At 36.4% G+C, this 15,170-nt stretch overlaps 1 protein-coding gene across 1 annotated transcript in view; it reads left to right on the top strand.

The window, feature by feature from the left end:
• Window positions 1-3,859: 3,859 nt before the first annotated feature.
• Window positions 3,860-15,170, top strand: part of ZNF804B (zinc finger protein 804B) — a 213,152-nt gene continuing 201,841 nt past the window's right edge. Inside the window, exon 1 of the mRNA XM_014065358.2 lies at window positions 3,860-4,154. Within this exon, the coding sequence (XP_013920833.2) occupies window positions 4,047-4,154 (108 nt within the window). The 5' untranslated portion in view covers window positions 3,860-4,046. The remainder of the gene's footprint in view (window positions 4,155-15,170) is intronic.

The raw sequence follows: 15,170 nt of genomic DNA, 5'->3' as shown, positions 1-15,170 counted from the left end.
ATAACTCTTTATGGTGCTTTAGAGCCCTCTTTAAGTGGTTTACAGAGTCAGCATATTGTTCCCAGCAATTCTGGGTCCTCATTTTAGCCATCTCGGAAGGATGAAAGGCTGAGTCAACCTTGAGCCCATGAGAATCGAACTACCAAAGTGCAGCTAGAGGGCAGTCAGCAATTTTGCCAAGAAGGCCAAAATAATAACTATTCTGGACCAACTGGTTTTATCCTTGATCTTTATCAACAGGGAGGAATTGGTTGAAGAACCCAAGGTTACAAAACCCTTGGGAGAAAGTAATAGTATAGTATAGTATAGCCTTTATTGTCATTGTATAAAATAAATACAACAAAATTGGTTTTAGCTCACTGGTGCAATTCATGACAACAAATTCAAACTACATAAATAGTATAAAGAATAATCCCAATGCAAGTAATTAGGGAAAAAGAAAAAAGAACAAGAAAGAACAAGAAAAACTAGTCATACATTTCCCCGTGTGAGCAGAGTTTTTGTGGTTGTGTCATGTCTTGATTTTTTGACATCAAGGAAAGAAGGAATTTTTTAAAATATCAGATTTATATACTGGATTTCTGAAGAGTGATGAACTTGATAAGCATATGCTGGATAACTTGGAGTGTCGATTTTGATAGATATAAACTTGAAATGCTGAAGAATAAATGTTTATGGGGGAATTGGGCAAAATGAAATAGTGAAGCCTCAATCACAAACGACCCCTACGAGATAGAAAATGGGAGAATTTTAGGGAACTGTGTGTGTATATGTGTATAATTTTAAAATACAAAATTTCTAAAATGTTTAACAGCCAAAGAAATATGTACACTATAGGGAACAGAAGGAAGGGCACATAACAACAACAACAAAAAAGGGTCAAGCCAGGCACTAGAGGTTTTGCCAAAAAAGCTGACGTTTACAATGAGCTGAGATGAGTAAGAAATGCCCCAAAGAATGACTGCTTCTTTCAAAAGGAAAAGAAAACATTAGCTGGTCAGCACTGTATTTCCAAACAGACAAAGAGAGAAGAACAGTTAATTAATTTTAATGAGTTCAACTCTACAGGGCCACATGAATACATCTTACAGTACTAAAGGAAGAAGAGAAGGTGCTTGCAAATTTGCTAACTGTAATCTTTGAAAAGTCCTGGAGTGAGTTCCTAGAAAACTGGAGGGAGAGCATACACAGACACGGTTTCAAAAAAAGGGAAGGAGAAGAACCCAGAAAATTATAGAGCTGTCAATCTGACATCTATGGTGAGCAGGTTCCTGAAGCAGATTATTAAATGGCATATTGTTAGCACTTGGATAGGAATATATCAGTTAAGAAATACAAGCTTTGTTACAAACAAAGATTAAATTTATCTCCTTTTAGACAGAGCAACTAACTTCGTAGATATGGGAAATGCTAAGGACACAGTAGCAAAGCATTCAACAAAGCATGTCATGAATAATTTTAATAAAATAATAAAGTAGTCAAGATTAGGATTTTTCAATTTTTAGCTTCATAAAATGTATTTTTTTAAAAAAAGTCCTGAAATCTCGGCTAAGAGAGAAAGTTCTAATGATAGACAACTGGATTGTTGTTGCTGTTTTTGCTCATATTCACAGTAGCATAGAAATTCATCAAGTACTTTACAGAAGAAAGCTTGGAAAACACAGGTCATGAGTGTTATAAATACAACTGTTATCAACATGCCTCTAGCATATATTCACAAATGGCTTCACACTGGCTTGGAAAATAGTACTGTATCAACTAGAGTGTCCAATTTATGTACTGTAAATTGGTCATTGAGATAATTAGGAAAAAAGAAGTTTCAGCTTCCAGTTTTTGGGAATCTGGACTATAAACAACATAAATTGGTATCATGGTTTCCTACATTTTGTTTTTGCACCATGTAAATATGGACTCAGTTATAGTGGAAAAGGGAGACTTGAAGGAACAAGTTTGAGGGGATGGTTATGGAGACAAATCTATGCAGCTCCAAAGTGTTCCTTATGTGTCCCCTGATGACACATAATAAGTTGTGTTGTATAAACTTTACACAGATAAGGCTTTAAAAAAAGCCTCCAGTACTTGAGAGAAATAGACAAAAAGACACTTCTTTTCACTTTATCTCTCCCCTCTCACACATATTGACCCTGGAGATTAAACAGACCTCCTCAATTATCTTGCATGGAAGAAACATTAAATCCACAATCTACAGTTGGTATAAATTATCCTTAAGCCAGGTAAATTTACTGATGTGAGTTTACTACCGATTTATTTTAAAACGACCTATAACCGGCACTTCGGTGTTGTTCCAGTCAGCATTTCATTTCTGTTTAGGCTGCCTGCGCACCTACTTCCCCTCACCACCGTCGTCTTGCCACCTGCTTTTCGGGTTCTCCGGCCACCTCTTCAGCTTGGACACACTGAAGGGAAAGTCAAAGAAGCAGATTTTTGTGACTCGGTGCACCTCAGATAATGTGTGGGTTGAAGTGTGGAGCGTTTCAACCGGACCATTAAAACGGAGGGGGCCACCCAAGAGCGGCTGAAGGGGAGGCGAGTACCGAGAGGGAAGTGGAGTGATTGTCCGCTGAAAGGGGGATAATTTCCACCTTGTTCAGCCTAGTAAAAGCGCGCGCCTCTTTTCGCACAACTGAACTTCCGACCCCAAGGACTTTAGGGACAAAAGGTTTCAAGCCAATGAACAAGGTCGGGGAGAGCACAGCGACTCACTACATACTTTCCTGCCCAACCTTTCAATAGATACAAACTTAAGGTAAACTGCTCCAAACTCGATTGCAGAAAATACGACTTCAGCAACAAAGTGGTTAATGCCTGGAATGCACTACCAGACTCCGTTTTGTTACATCCTCACCCCCCCACAAACTTTAACCTCAGACTGTCTACTGTCGACTTCACCCCATTTCTAAGAGGTCTTTAAGGGGCGTGCATAAGCGCACCAGCGTGCCTACCATCCCTGTCCTAATATTCCCTTGTATTCGTATCCATTTCATGTATTCATAATCATGTTCATACTTATATCTGTTATCTTATGCGTTTGACAAATAAATAAATAAGAAAGAAAGAAAAGAAGAAACAAAGAAACAAACAAAGAAAGAAAGTGTGCGGCTGGGAGTGAGTGACTGTAATGGAAAGAAGAGATTTTCATGAACATTTGTTTTCCCTTTGCTAAGACGAAGGCTTGTACCCTACCTAACCTTCCGTGCAGTGAAAGGAGAGACTTCGGCCAGTCATCCTGCACCGATGACTCCCTCTTCCCAAATGTTTAACTTGGGTGAGATTGGGGAAGTGCAGCTGGGAATGAATGCCTGGCTAGAGAGAGCGCGCGCGCGCGCGCGCGCACCCTTCCCCTCTCCTCGGCTCCATGCCCGCCAAAGGTGAAGCCAAGTGAGCCCCGGCTGACGCGGCTGAAGGCTGGCGGCGACTCGGCGGAGACATTTGGAACCGAGGGTCCCCCCCATTTCCCCTGCGTCTGTAGATAAAGACCGGCGAGAAAAGAACCATGGAAAAACGCTGTTCCCAAGATTTTCCCCTCAGGATGCCTGTGGTTTCTTAGAACCAGCTCGGGAGAAAAAAGGACAAATGCCGGGGTGAGAGGGAAGAGGGAGGGAGGGAGGAGGCGGAGGCTCAGTGTTGCCCCAATCCTGCCAAGTTGAGCGCCAACGCTCTTTCTCCCCGAATCTTCCAGCGAAACAGCATGTGGACTGGCTTCTCGGCTCCCTCCCGTGCGCTCTTGGCAGCTGCCTCCTCCTCTTCCTCCTCCTCCTCCTTTTACCCATCCTGCTGCTGGCAGCAGCAATCCAGGCGCTGGATGAGAGAGGGGGAGAGGCGAGGGGTGGGTGGGAAACGGAGGGAGTAGTGACGGTGCCGTCGGGGCTTCTATTCCAAAGGGGCGCAGAAGCAGCGCCTGGTGACTTTGGTCGCGGCAGCCGCTGCACGAGACGAGTCTTCTCGGTTTTCTCTCCGCCCATCCCGAAGAGCCGGTACCTCGCGGGCTCAGCCACTTGCCCGTTCTTAATTGGGTTCGGACCCGCATGGCGTGCTACCTAGTGATCAGCTCCAGGCATCTCAGCAATGGGCACTACCGTGGCATTAAAGGCATCTTCCGGGGACCACTTCGCAAGAACGGATCTGACACCGCGGTAAACCGCTTATCTTTACCTACTCTGTCGACGCTATTCGGGATATGTTAAACCTGGAGTCAAATATAAAATTGTGGATAGATCTGTCTGGTCCGGACCAGGCTTGGAGGGAATGCATGTTGTGGGCTTACCTGGGAAGAGCTTGTTCCTTTCCCGCGTTCTGATCCTAGTGATAGATCTTACTGCCTAGCAGCATGACTTTTTAAAAGCTACTTGTTTTGTTTTGCAAAGTTTATTCCTTCCCTCTTTTTTTTTTTTTTTTTTGAAGTTGCTGGACAGCGAAGATCGAGGAAGGGTAGGCTTTGAGTTGGTTGGTTTTTTCAGGAGGGAAGAGGAAAAGATGATCTGTAGAGTGAAAGGTACCTGGTTTTGGTGTAGTGGTTCTATATTGTACAAGTAGTGTGTTTTCCAGAAAAAGTTAATAGGGACTTTTGTGTATAGAAAATTGGGAGCAGAACTGTGCATTGAAAGACATTGAAACCAATAAGAGAATGTTGAGTTGGAAATCAGGTGGTCAGATAGGAGTGTGCCACAGAAAGATGAGATCCCAGAAAGGTAGGATCTTTTCAGAGCCCTACAGGGCAACTAAAGTAAGGGCAACAAATAAGAGCATGTAGGCCAGAGGGAATCACAATAAGATTCAGTAGAACTAATAGAAAACTAAACAGATTATTAAAGACCCACAGAAAAGCAGGAAAAAGATAATGAGGCAGCTGCCTTCTACTTCACAAGAGGATTTGATAATAGTCCAGAAACAATATACCGCCTTTTAAGAAGTTTGCTGTTTCAGATCTGCCTCTTTTCTTAATTAGTCTGTTCTTCTCTTCTCCTTTTCTGGTGCTTTCTTCCACCACTGGTAAACTTTTTTTTTTAACTTAAAATAAATTCTCTAAACAATTTTTCAAAAAGCTACCATTCAGTGATTTTGCCTCTGGAAAATCAGGACAAATTACCAGTACCAGATCAAGGTGTATCTTGCCTCTGTATCTTGACACAGAAGTAAGTCCTGTTAAAATCAGTGGAGGTTTTCTCCCACATAACTGAGTCAAGGATTGCCTTGATGTCCAGAATACAATAATAGCTATAAAATGATGGTGTCCACACAGCAGAGAGACAGTTCATAAATCATTGTCCAATGTTTAACTAGAATAATTGCACTCATCTAAAAATATTTGTTTGTTTCTGTGGTTAATATGGCATTCCAATTCATTAGGATTGTGCATGTAAATTAATATAAAATAATAAAAGACATGAGTGGATACTGTTTTCAAGTGGACTGATTGCTGGATTATCACTTCATCATTGGAATCCCTGAACAATGATAAAAGGCTGTAATTTGTAGCTGCACCCATCATAATGCACCTTTGGGGGAAGAGACATTGAAGGAATAAATAGTGGAAAAAACAATTAAGAGATTAAGGACACTGACAAATGATGGAAAAGTTAAGGTGGAAGTCTGTTTGAATTTGGTTTAATAAAACTTTTTGGTGAGAAAAACATAAGGTGAAATAATTATAATGAAAAAGGCAAAAAAGAAGAACAAAAAAGCTGTAGAATTAAAAAAAAATCGAGGCTGTACTTATTCAGTAAATTATCAGAATCACCATGAACTAACACCAGGATAGTTAGGATGCAGTGCTAATTACAAGTAGATGGGATATTACGATACATTACAACTGATAACATATCAACATTCCATGCAGAATGTATAGAAATTGAAATAAATAAAAACAATATTATGATAATATAGTTCAAAGGTATGGTACATTTTCAGTAAGAATAGCAATTTTATGCTTTAGCCTAAAAATGCTTAACTTCTGATTTGGTAAGCCATTGTGTGGTCAAGTATTAAAGTATTAAATATAAGTAAAATCTCCTTTTAGAATAAAAAAGTAGAAATAACGTGAACACCAGTAAGAACCAAAACTGGAAAATATGTGAAGTCCAATAAGGCTATGAATATTTAACATCTGTTAATGGATGTGATTTATTCTCAGTTCCACTGCATTCTGTCTTAAGAACTGCCTTACTTTATAAAGTTAGTTTACTATCTTTCTCTTCTGAAAAATATTCTTAAGTATGTGTAGCTCTGGAAATTACGGTACTACATATTCAAATTCATGTGTTTCTTGAATTATAAAATATTTTAGAATACCTACAAGTCAATAGCTAGATAAAAGGGTGGCTTAAAATAAAGAAAACTTCACAATATGTATTTGATTTCATGAAAAGATTTCAATGTGAGCGTATACAAACTGATTACAAATAATATATGCAATGGTCATTCCATAATATAGTCAGAAAATAGTTCAATATGATACTTTTTAGATTTGTAGCCCAATATGATTAAAAATTCTGATATTCAATCTTATAATTATCATTGTATATATGAAACTTTGCAAAGTGGAGATTTAACAAGCTCTTATCTCAAGGATGAAAATGTTGTTATTTCTATTACATATATTTTAGATTTAACTGACCATTTTTTTTATTCTGAAGATGTAAAAACAGTAGAAGCTCAATTCTGAAGACTTTTCCCCCCTAAGATTTGTTCTATGTTTATGATACTTTAGGGTAGTGTTTTCCAATCTGGTGATTTCTATCTCTCTTAGTTAATAGATAATAGAAGACCTTCAATACAGTAGTGATCAAGTCTGTTTTTCATAAGTAAGTAAGATTTATCTTTGTCACGTTTCTCCTCCATCACATAGCTAGGATTATGTGAAGTGGCATTCACTGAAGCAGCTGGTTTTAAGGAGATACCACCTCAAAATATTGAATATGAATCTCCTAACCACAAGTGTTGAGGTATGATGCTTCCTCCAACTGTTTTGATTTGGCAGAACTATATTGTATGTCTTCATTTAAGATTATAAAAACTCAGCAGTGGCTAGTTAATATGTTGTCTCCAATTTGGCATCTTGACTAGTTCAAGTTAACATCTTGTCTCCAATTTAGAGGCAGAGCACCACTTGGTAGAACTATATCAAAAGGATGCTAGGTGGAAACTTCTATCAAAGGATAACCCTGCCTTAAAGCTTGCTTAATGGCTATTACTTTAAAAAAGCAGAAAAATCCCTATAAAATGCTTAGTTTATACATATTATTTAGCTTGGCACTTAAATCTTTTCATAGAGGCTTGACACATGGGTGCAGAGACTGGAACCAACTTAATGCAACTTATTTATAGATATACACATAAGGCATTTCAATGTTTTGCCATGATAATAGACATAAGGGTTCCTGTTGCTAGCATTGTTAGAATTATCAGTGCTCAATAATTTTGGTTAAAAAATTTCAAAAGTCACTTTTGTTCTCTTATCCCAAGTACCTTTGAGAAGATTTCTGCTCTTGATTTTCAAGAAGCAGAAGCTAAATTTAAAGATGTCTGATGGTGATTATTTTGAAATGATATAAATACTCTTAAGACGTTGCCTTGCAAGCAGAACTCAAGATATTTCAAATGTCAAATTGATCTCAAAATGTGTTTCTGATTACCACATCTGTATTTTTTTCACCACAGAAAATACAATGAATTGGACATACCTTTCTTTATGTGATAATCGCCATGAACAAACTGTCAGACATTTTAGGATTAACATATTTTCTTTATTACTTTTTAAATATTTTTTTTGTTTTGCAAACTTTATCCTGATTTTATTTCATTGGTAGAGGTTGAAAAAAGGATTAGTGAGTTTCAAGATTTAACCTTTGAAATTTCAGTTGAATGGTCTGTATATTTTCACATCAACTTAAATGTTCTATTAGGACCATTAAAGGGGCCAATTTTTATGCACAGATTTCATATATTACACTGAATAGTTTTTTAATGTATAATGCATACTTTTTTATATTTCAGGGGTTCTTTCATAACCGATCATGAAATGTCATTAGGCTTATGATTATGCTTTTAGATATGAGAACACTAATGAATATTTTAAATACCTTTATGAAATTTCATAGCTGAACGAACAAAAAATATCCAACTGGATATTTATGTGTCATTTTGTTTCTCTGGCAAGTATTTCATACAATAGTAAAAAGGGTGGCTATGATTAATCTACGATTAATGGAATTTTTAGTCATTTTTGCAAATAGAAATATAAATATTTTCTACAAATTTCTAGAATTTGGGGCAGTTGGACATTTTTAATATATATAAATCTGATACTTATTTGTTTAGGGAAATTGGTTATAATAAAGTCATATATTCAATAAAAATTTAATCAGTTAAATAATTTGATTTTCAATCTCCTTATAATATGAAAGAAAAAAAATCATATTTTTCAGAATTTTGAAGCATGCCAAGATTGGATTTGGATTGGATTTATTACATTTATATGCCGCCCTTTTCCCCAAAGGGGACTCAGGGCGGCTCACAATTCAGTCAGGGAAGGGGGTACAGACAGGGGATAAAAAGACGAACATAACAATACACGATTAAAACACACAACAACCATACCATTCGAGGAGGGGGGCAAAAGCTCTTTAGCCCCAGGCCTGTCGGAACAGCCAGGTTTTAAGGGCTTTGCGAAATGCCTGGAGGGTGGTGAGGGTTCGAATCTCCATGGGGAGTTCGTTCCAGAGGGTCGGAGCAGCCACAGAGAAGGCTCTCCTCCGGGTAGTCGCCAGAAAATACATATAGAAAGTCTGTACATTAAAAAGTCGGTATGTATACAATGTCCTATGGCAATGTTATATATTAAAGTATGCAGTTATATAGTTTGTGAAAGGAATACATGAGAATGAATATATGTGCAATCTTTGTCAGATTTTAACAAATCACAAAAAGAACTTTGCCGAAAATAAAGGGAGAATCACTCTTCTATAGTATGGAACATGTAAAATTATGATGGAATGAATTTTTGTTTAAAGACATGAACATTAGTTAGGGTGGATATCTATGTTTATCAAATTATGAATTACTTTTCACTTAGGTTCAATAGATACCTTCAGATTATTTCTGGGATTGCTATGAATCCTGATTGCACATTGGAAAACTGAAATATATAATACTTTAACATCTCAGTGGCATAGGCTACGGAATAGAATACTAAGCAAAACGGTTGATATTAGCTAGCATATTACACAAACTCTGTTCAGGAAGAAGTGTTAACTAATGATGTTATTAACATTCTAGAGTCATTGCACAATAAAGCCATAGATTCTTCTCTTCTTGTTCCTTCTCTGGCCTCCTGTTCCCCCCACCCTCAAGCAATCAGGAACATCTTTTGAGATTACAAAATTCTAATTTTAGAAGTCCTCATAGGTTATGGAGGAGGCTGAGCAGCATTTTCAAGTTCCAGTGAATCTTAGGGCACCTCCTCAGACATTTGTCATGTCTTCTGTCTAGGGTGGAATGTATTTTAAATAAGCGGTATTATAACTACTTTGTATCAATCAATTATTTAGTTTAAAAGACAATTCCAGGAAGGATGGGAAGAGATAAACATTTCTGTCTCTTCATTGATTTGAATCAAATGGTATCTGGTAGGACTGTCTAATAGTTGGGTTCCTCTGAGTAAGGATGTACTATCAACAAGTGAAATTAATCTGTTAACATTGTATCCAATATCCAAACTATGATTAGCTCAACTACAGTTAGCTGAAATAAAACAGCTCTATAACTCAGTATGTTTAAGTAATGGCAATTAAAGCTAACTTTTTTTTCCTCAGGTGGGATGAATAGAGAATATTGCAGTGGCTGCAAGAATGTTTGGCTAAATATCACAATGGTTTAGTTATTTGACAGCATCTTCAAGTACATGTTTAAGACCACTCTACAGGTTTAACAAGCATTCTCTTTACATTTAATCAAACAAGTTTATTTGAAATGCCTGGATTTTCAATGAAACATTACAAAGGATGCTTTACTTCTCTCTCTCTCTCTCTCTCTCTCTCTTTCTCTCTCTCTCTCCCTCCCTCCCTCCCTCCCTCTCTCTCTTTCACACAAACATAAAATGCATAAAAAATTCACAGCTCTATTGTATATTTTTTGAATTGGGAATTAATTCAACCACTTTTTCTTTTGAATGTTTATTCTTACAGAGTAAGAAGGATCACATCCTCCGAATCCAATCTCCGTATTTATACACAAGGCCCTTTCCTGAAACTAGCTTATGAATAGAAGAAGGGAACACTGAGCAGATATTTAATAGGTAGCTTCTTTTGAAGGAAGGTCACTGCTGCATCTCTGCATCTAAAGTGATTTATTAATGCAATCATATTTGAGGCAATGTTAGGGCAGCATTACCTCCTTCGGCAGAAGATGATTGGAAAAGACAAGCAGAGGTTCAGCAAGCATCACATTTAGTAGGTGTACTTATATTTGTCTAATTATACTCAGAACCACAGAATTACAAATTTGAAATATCAAATATTCTTCACTTTATCCATTACTAATGCATGTATTCTATTTTATTTTTCTTATGTACACTGAGAATATGTGCACCAAAGACAAATTCCTTTTGTGTCCAATCACACTTGGCCAATAAAGAATTCTATTCTATTCTATTCTATTCTATTCTATTCTATTCTACCCTACCCTACCCTACCCTACCCTACCCTACCCTACCCTATCCTATCCTATCCTATCCTATCCTATCCTATCCTATCCTATCCTATCCTATCCTATCCTTCTTAAGAGATTCCAAGCAAGAATCTTTTTCTGTCAGAAATTCCTGATTAATTTTGATATATTCATTCCTATGATTTAAACCTGTTGAGTTTATGTTTGCCCTCTGGCTCAGCAAAGGAAACAATTGTTCCATCTTTATGATTCATTACAGTAAACAGTAAAGTACAAAGACATTTCTGCTACTTTTAATTGTCTCTTCTCCAGACTATGTATAATACTTATTGTCCTCTTTTGAATATGTTCTAATTTATTCAGCAGAATGGAATAGTATAATCAATAAAGGACAATATTTGTAGCTCAGGGTTGAAATAAGAGGTCCTTGGTGCTCTCTGAGCTTGGTTGTCTTCATGCAGTCATTTCATTACCCAAACTAGGTAACATTATCAGAATAACAGTTGATAAGGTATCTTGGAAGTCTTCTAGTTCAACCCCCTGGTCAAGTATGAGACCCTATTTTGGACAAATGGCTTTCCAATTTCTTCTTTAAAATTTCCAGTGATAGAATATCCCCAACTTCTGGAGGCAAACTGTTCCACTGGTTAATTGTTCTCATTTGCCAGGAAATTTGTCCTTAGTTCTAAGTTGGTTCTGTCCTTGAAGGCTAACTGAATGCTAGTATGGAGTGGGCTTTTCTTTCAGTTACTTCGGTCAAGAAGTTTGACAGATGAAAATTGATGTCATCTAGTTTGAGTAATGAAACATCTGTAAAAAAAAACCAAGGTCAGAGAGCATCAAGGACTCCTCAGAGTACTATAATTTCTTACTATGATATGATTATTCTAACATATTGTCATGTACAATACTGATTTCACATTGTGCAATATATAAGTTGGATTAGTACTGGTGAGATCTAGATTCAAGTCTATACTTAACCAATGTGTAATTGTGTCAATACTGCAATTCTGTTATACGTTAGCCACTTAAGACTCCTGGAGAAAAGCAAAATATATATCTAAAAAATAAATAGAAGTTTGTCTCAGTATTGTTTGTCTGATGAAAGGTGGAATTACAGGAGATAATGGCAGAGGTCCTTATATGACATGAGTTCTGAACATTTGAACTGAAAACTAAAAATGGAATAGTCTGCTTATTATATTGTCCTTCATTTATATAATGAAATGTATACTACATTCCTCTGTATAAAAATATTTCTAGTAGATGTCTTTATTTAGATGATGAACAAAAATATAATATAAAGATGACAAATGTCTATGGAGATTCTCAGTCATCCAGGTCATAGTTATCCCAAAGTTGCTTTCTTTCAAATGGCATTTGGACTTTCTTGTAAGGACTTTCTTGTCCTCAGAGTTGCCTTTTGAAAGAAAGCACTTTTGGGACTACAAACATGACAGTTTAAAATGTTGTTAGAAATTAAAAGGGTAAGGGAAGGAGAAAAATCATGTAGGATACATATAAAAAGAAAATACACAAGACAGAAACCACAAGCAGATAAGCTAATTCTACTTTATTGTAAGGCTACACTAACAAATCTGAAAGTACAGATTTCCCATTTCTCCTTTACATCCCGAAATGCCGGAAGAGTTCCTTCTGAGCTTCAGCTGCACATTATCAGCTGAGGGCTATGCCTTCTGCTACCTGATTGTTCTTCAAGCAGCATCTCTTTGGCCTACCATTATATCAGGGGAAGAGAATTATTCTTACAAAAGCAATAGCTGTACAAAAGTGATGCTACTATGTACTTCTAGAATCTTCAAGTGCAAAGCATTCTAGAGAGTTGGTATCATGGCAAAGAAATCTCACTTTGGAATAGCTCAAGAAGTAATTTTGTAAACAAACATGACTTTATCTGATCATCTTCCTGATTGTTTAGCTCTGTTATTAAAACTGTGAAGCTGTAGCTTTGCTGCCATTAAAATATACAGGTAGTCCTTATCTTACAACCACAATTGAGCCCAAAATTTTGTTGTTAAGTGAGTTTTGCCCCATTTTATGACCTTTCTTGTCACAGTTGTTAAATGAATCACTGCAATTAAGTTAGTAAGTTGGTTGTTAAAATGAATGTGGCTTCTCCATTGACTTTGTTTGTCAGATGATTATATGAGGACACTGCAACTGTCATAAGTGTCTGAATTTTGATCGCATGACCATGGGGAGCAGCAAAGGTCGTAGGTGTAAAAACAATCATAAGTCCCTGTTTTCAATGCTGTTGTAACTTTGAACAATCACTAAATGAATAGTTTTAAGTCAAGAACTATCTATTTCTGCTTTTAAGAACTGATTGATAGAAAATCTTACATTTCTTAGAAGGCCACAGCCTTGATTGATTGCTGGGATTAAGGATCTCATATGCTTTTTGCTTGAACAATGATGAAACAAGAGGTTGGAAAATTATAAATGACAGGTTCATATTCAATGGAGAAGAGCTATTTTGGAATCAGAGGACACCACCTTATATTCTGTTCTTGATTTTAGGCATGCAAAATGTCTTGGGTCAATTCTTCTGAGTCACAACTAAACTAATTGGAAAGATTGCTGATTGTCAGAAGAAAGGTGATGAATGAAACTGAGTATTAAGACAAGTTGGATTATAATGACTGGACAAATATATATATATATATATATATATATATATATGGAATGGAATGGTGTAGAATAGAATATTGTTCTTTATTGGCCAAGTGTGATTGGAATTTGTCATTGGTACATATGTTCTCAGTGTACTTAAAAAAATACATTCATCAAGAATCATAAGATACAACACTTAGTGATAGTCATATGATGCTAAATAAGCAATCAAATCATACTAGTAAACTAAATAAAATAATATAAATTGTAAAGATACAAGTAAAAAGGTTATAGTCGTAAATGGGAGGAAATAGGTAATAGAAAGGATGAGAAGAATAATAGTAATACAGTCTTAGTAAATAGTTTGACAGTGTTGTGGCGATTAGTTGTTTAGCAGTGTGATAGCATTTGGGAAAATCCTGTCCTTGTGTCTTGTTGTTCTAGTGTGCAGTGCCCTATAGCATCATTTTGAGGATAGAAGTTGAAACAATCTGTGTCCAGGATGTGTTTTTTCTGCAGTTCTGATTATCAGTTGAAGTCTGTGTCTGCCTTGGTTGGTTGCAGAGCCAAACCAGACAGTTATAGAGGTGCAGATGACAGACTCAGTAATATACATACATACATACATACATACATACATACATACATACATACATACTTACTTACTTACTTGCATGCGTGCACGCACAGACACACACACACACACATATATATGGTCAAGAATAACATTTCAGATGCTTGATTTTGTTCCTTTAATTCTGAGCATCATCCTTGCTGAATGAAACATGTTCCATATGCAGAACTGTAGGTTTTATAGGTTGTAAAGTTCTCGGAAGATTGCTTATGGCCATGAATTTATTATGTTGATCACTGGGTTATCTAGAACTGCCAAAGGCTTTCTCTCTTTTATCGGCAATGACTATATTTAATAGTGCCTTGCTACAAAACTACTTCAGCTAGTGATCTTGCCAAGCTTAATCAGTTTCACAGGAGTGAATTTGCTTGAGGTCATGCAGTTCTATGGATGATTCAGCAGATGGCCCTCCCTTCTCATCCCTTGATCTTGTGCTATGGGCTACTTGAGGCCTTTCCGTTCAGACGTAAAATGAAGTTGATTTTAGTTACAATGATTAAAAATTATTTCATATTTCTGATGGTATATGGAAAACTAAACTTGTAATTCCTGGCAGGCATAATGTATATTCTTTCATAAGGTTTTCTTAAAATTGCAGTAGAATATAGTGTTTGCCTCTTCCAGATACTTATTTTATGAATGATATATAGATTATATTCCACATCAAAGATAAGATTGCTTCAGTGAAGGTCACAATGTCACCCTCCTGCCCCCCTTCAGTAAACTATTTCATAAAGGATTCATAAAATTTCCTGGGATTCTGTCCTAGGATTTCTAATAAGATTTTCAACACAAAAATTGATATGCTATCATTTATCAAGGGAACAATAGGTTATTGTAGTGAAAGGCTTTATATCTATTTTTACCAGGTTGATTAGGCTGTAGATCTGATAATACACAAATAAGTGAAATCAGTGGTTTAGAAAATGATTAAAATGGTAAAAGAAAATACTTCTCCTGTCAAGTCTACGAGATGCCATTTTTCAATAAAAGTTATAAAAATGTGCACGAATTAGAATAAGCTGATTTATTTCAAATGCATTTGAGTTACAGTACGATATGGATTAGGATAGCTCATTTTTTCACTGCTATTTTATTTTATTTTGGCAATATCTATCAGTTATGGAGTTTATAGAGAATATTTATCCACCTGCAACACAAATCAAGTTGTAGAAGCTTTCATTTGAGGGAGTGCTATTTGCCAGGAACATGGATTGGT

The sequence above is a fragment of the Thamnophis sirtalis genome, unplaced genomic scaffold, assembly GCF_051295495.1.
Source record: "Thamnophis sirtalis isolate CommonGarterSnake01/CBP01778 unplaced genomic scaffold, rThaSir2_p1.2 scaffold_4, whole genome shotgun sequence".
In the NCBI taxonomy this organism is placed as follows: Eukaryota; Metazoa; Chordata; class Lepidosauria; order Squamata; family Natricidae; genus Thamnophis; species Thamnophis sirtalis.
This window is presented reverse-complemented; position numbering and strand designations above follow the sequence as displayed.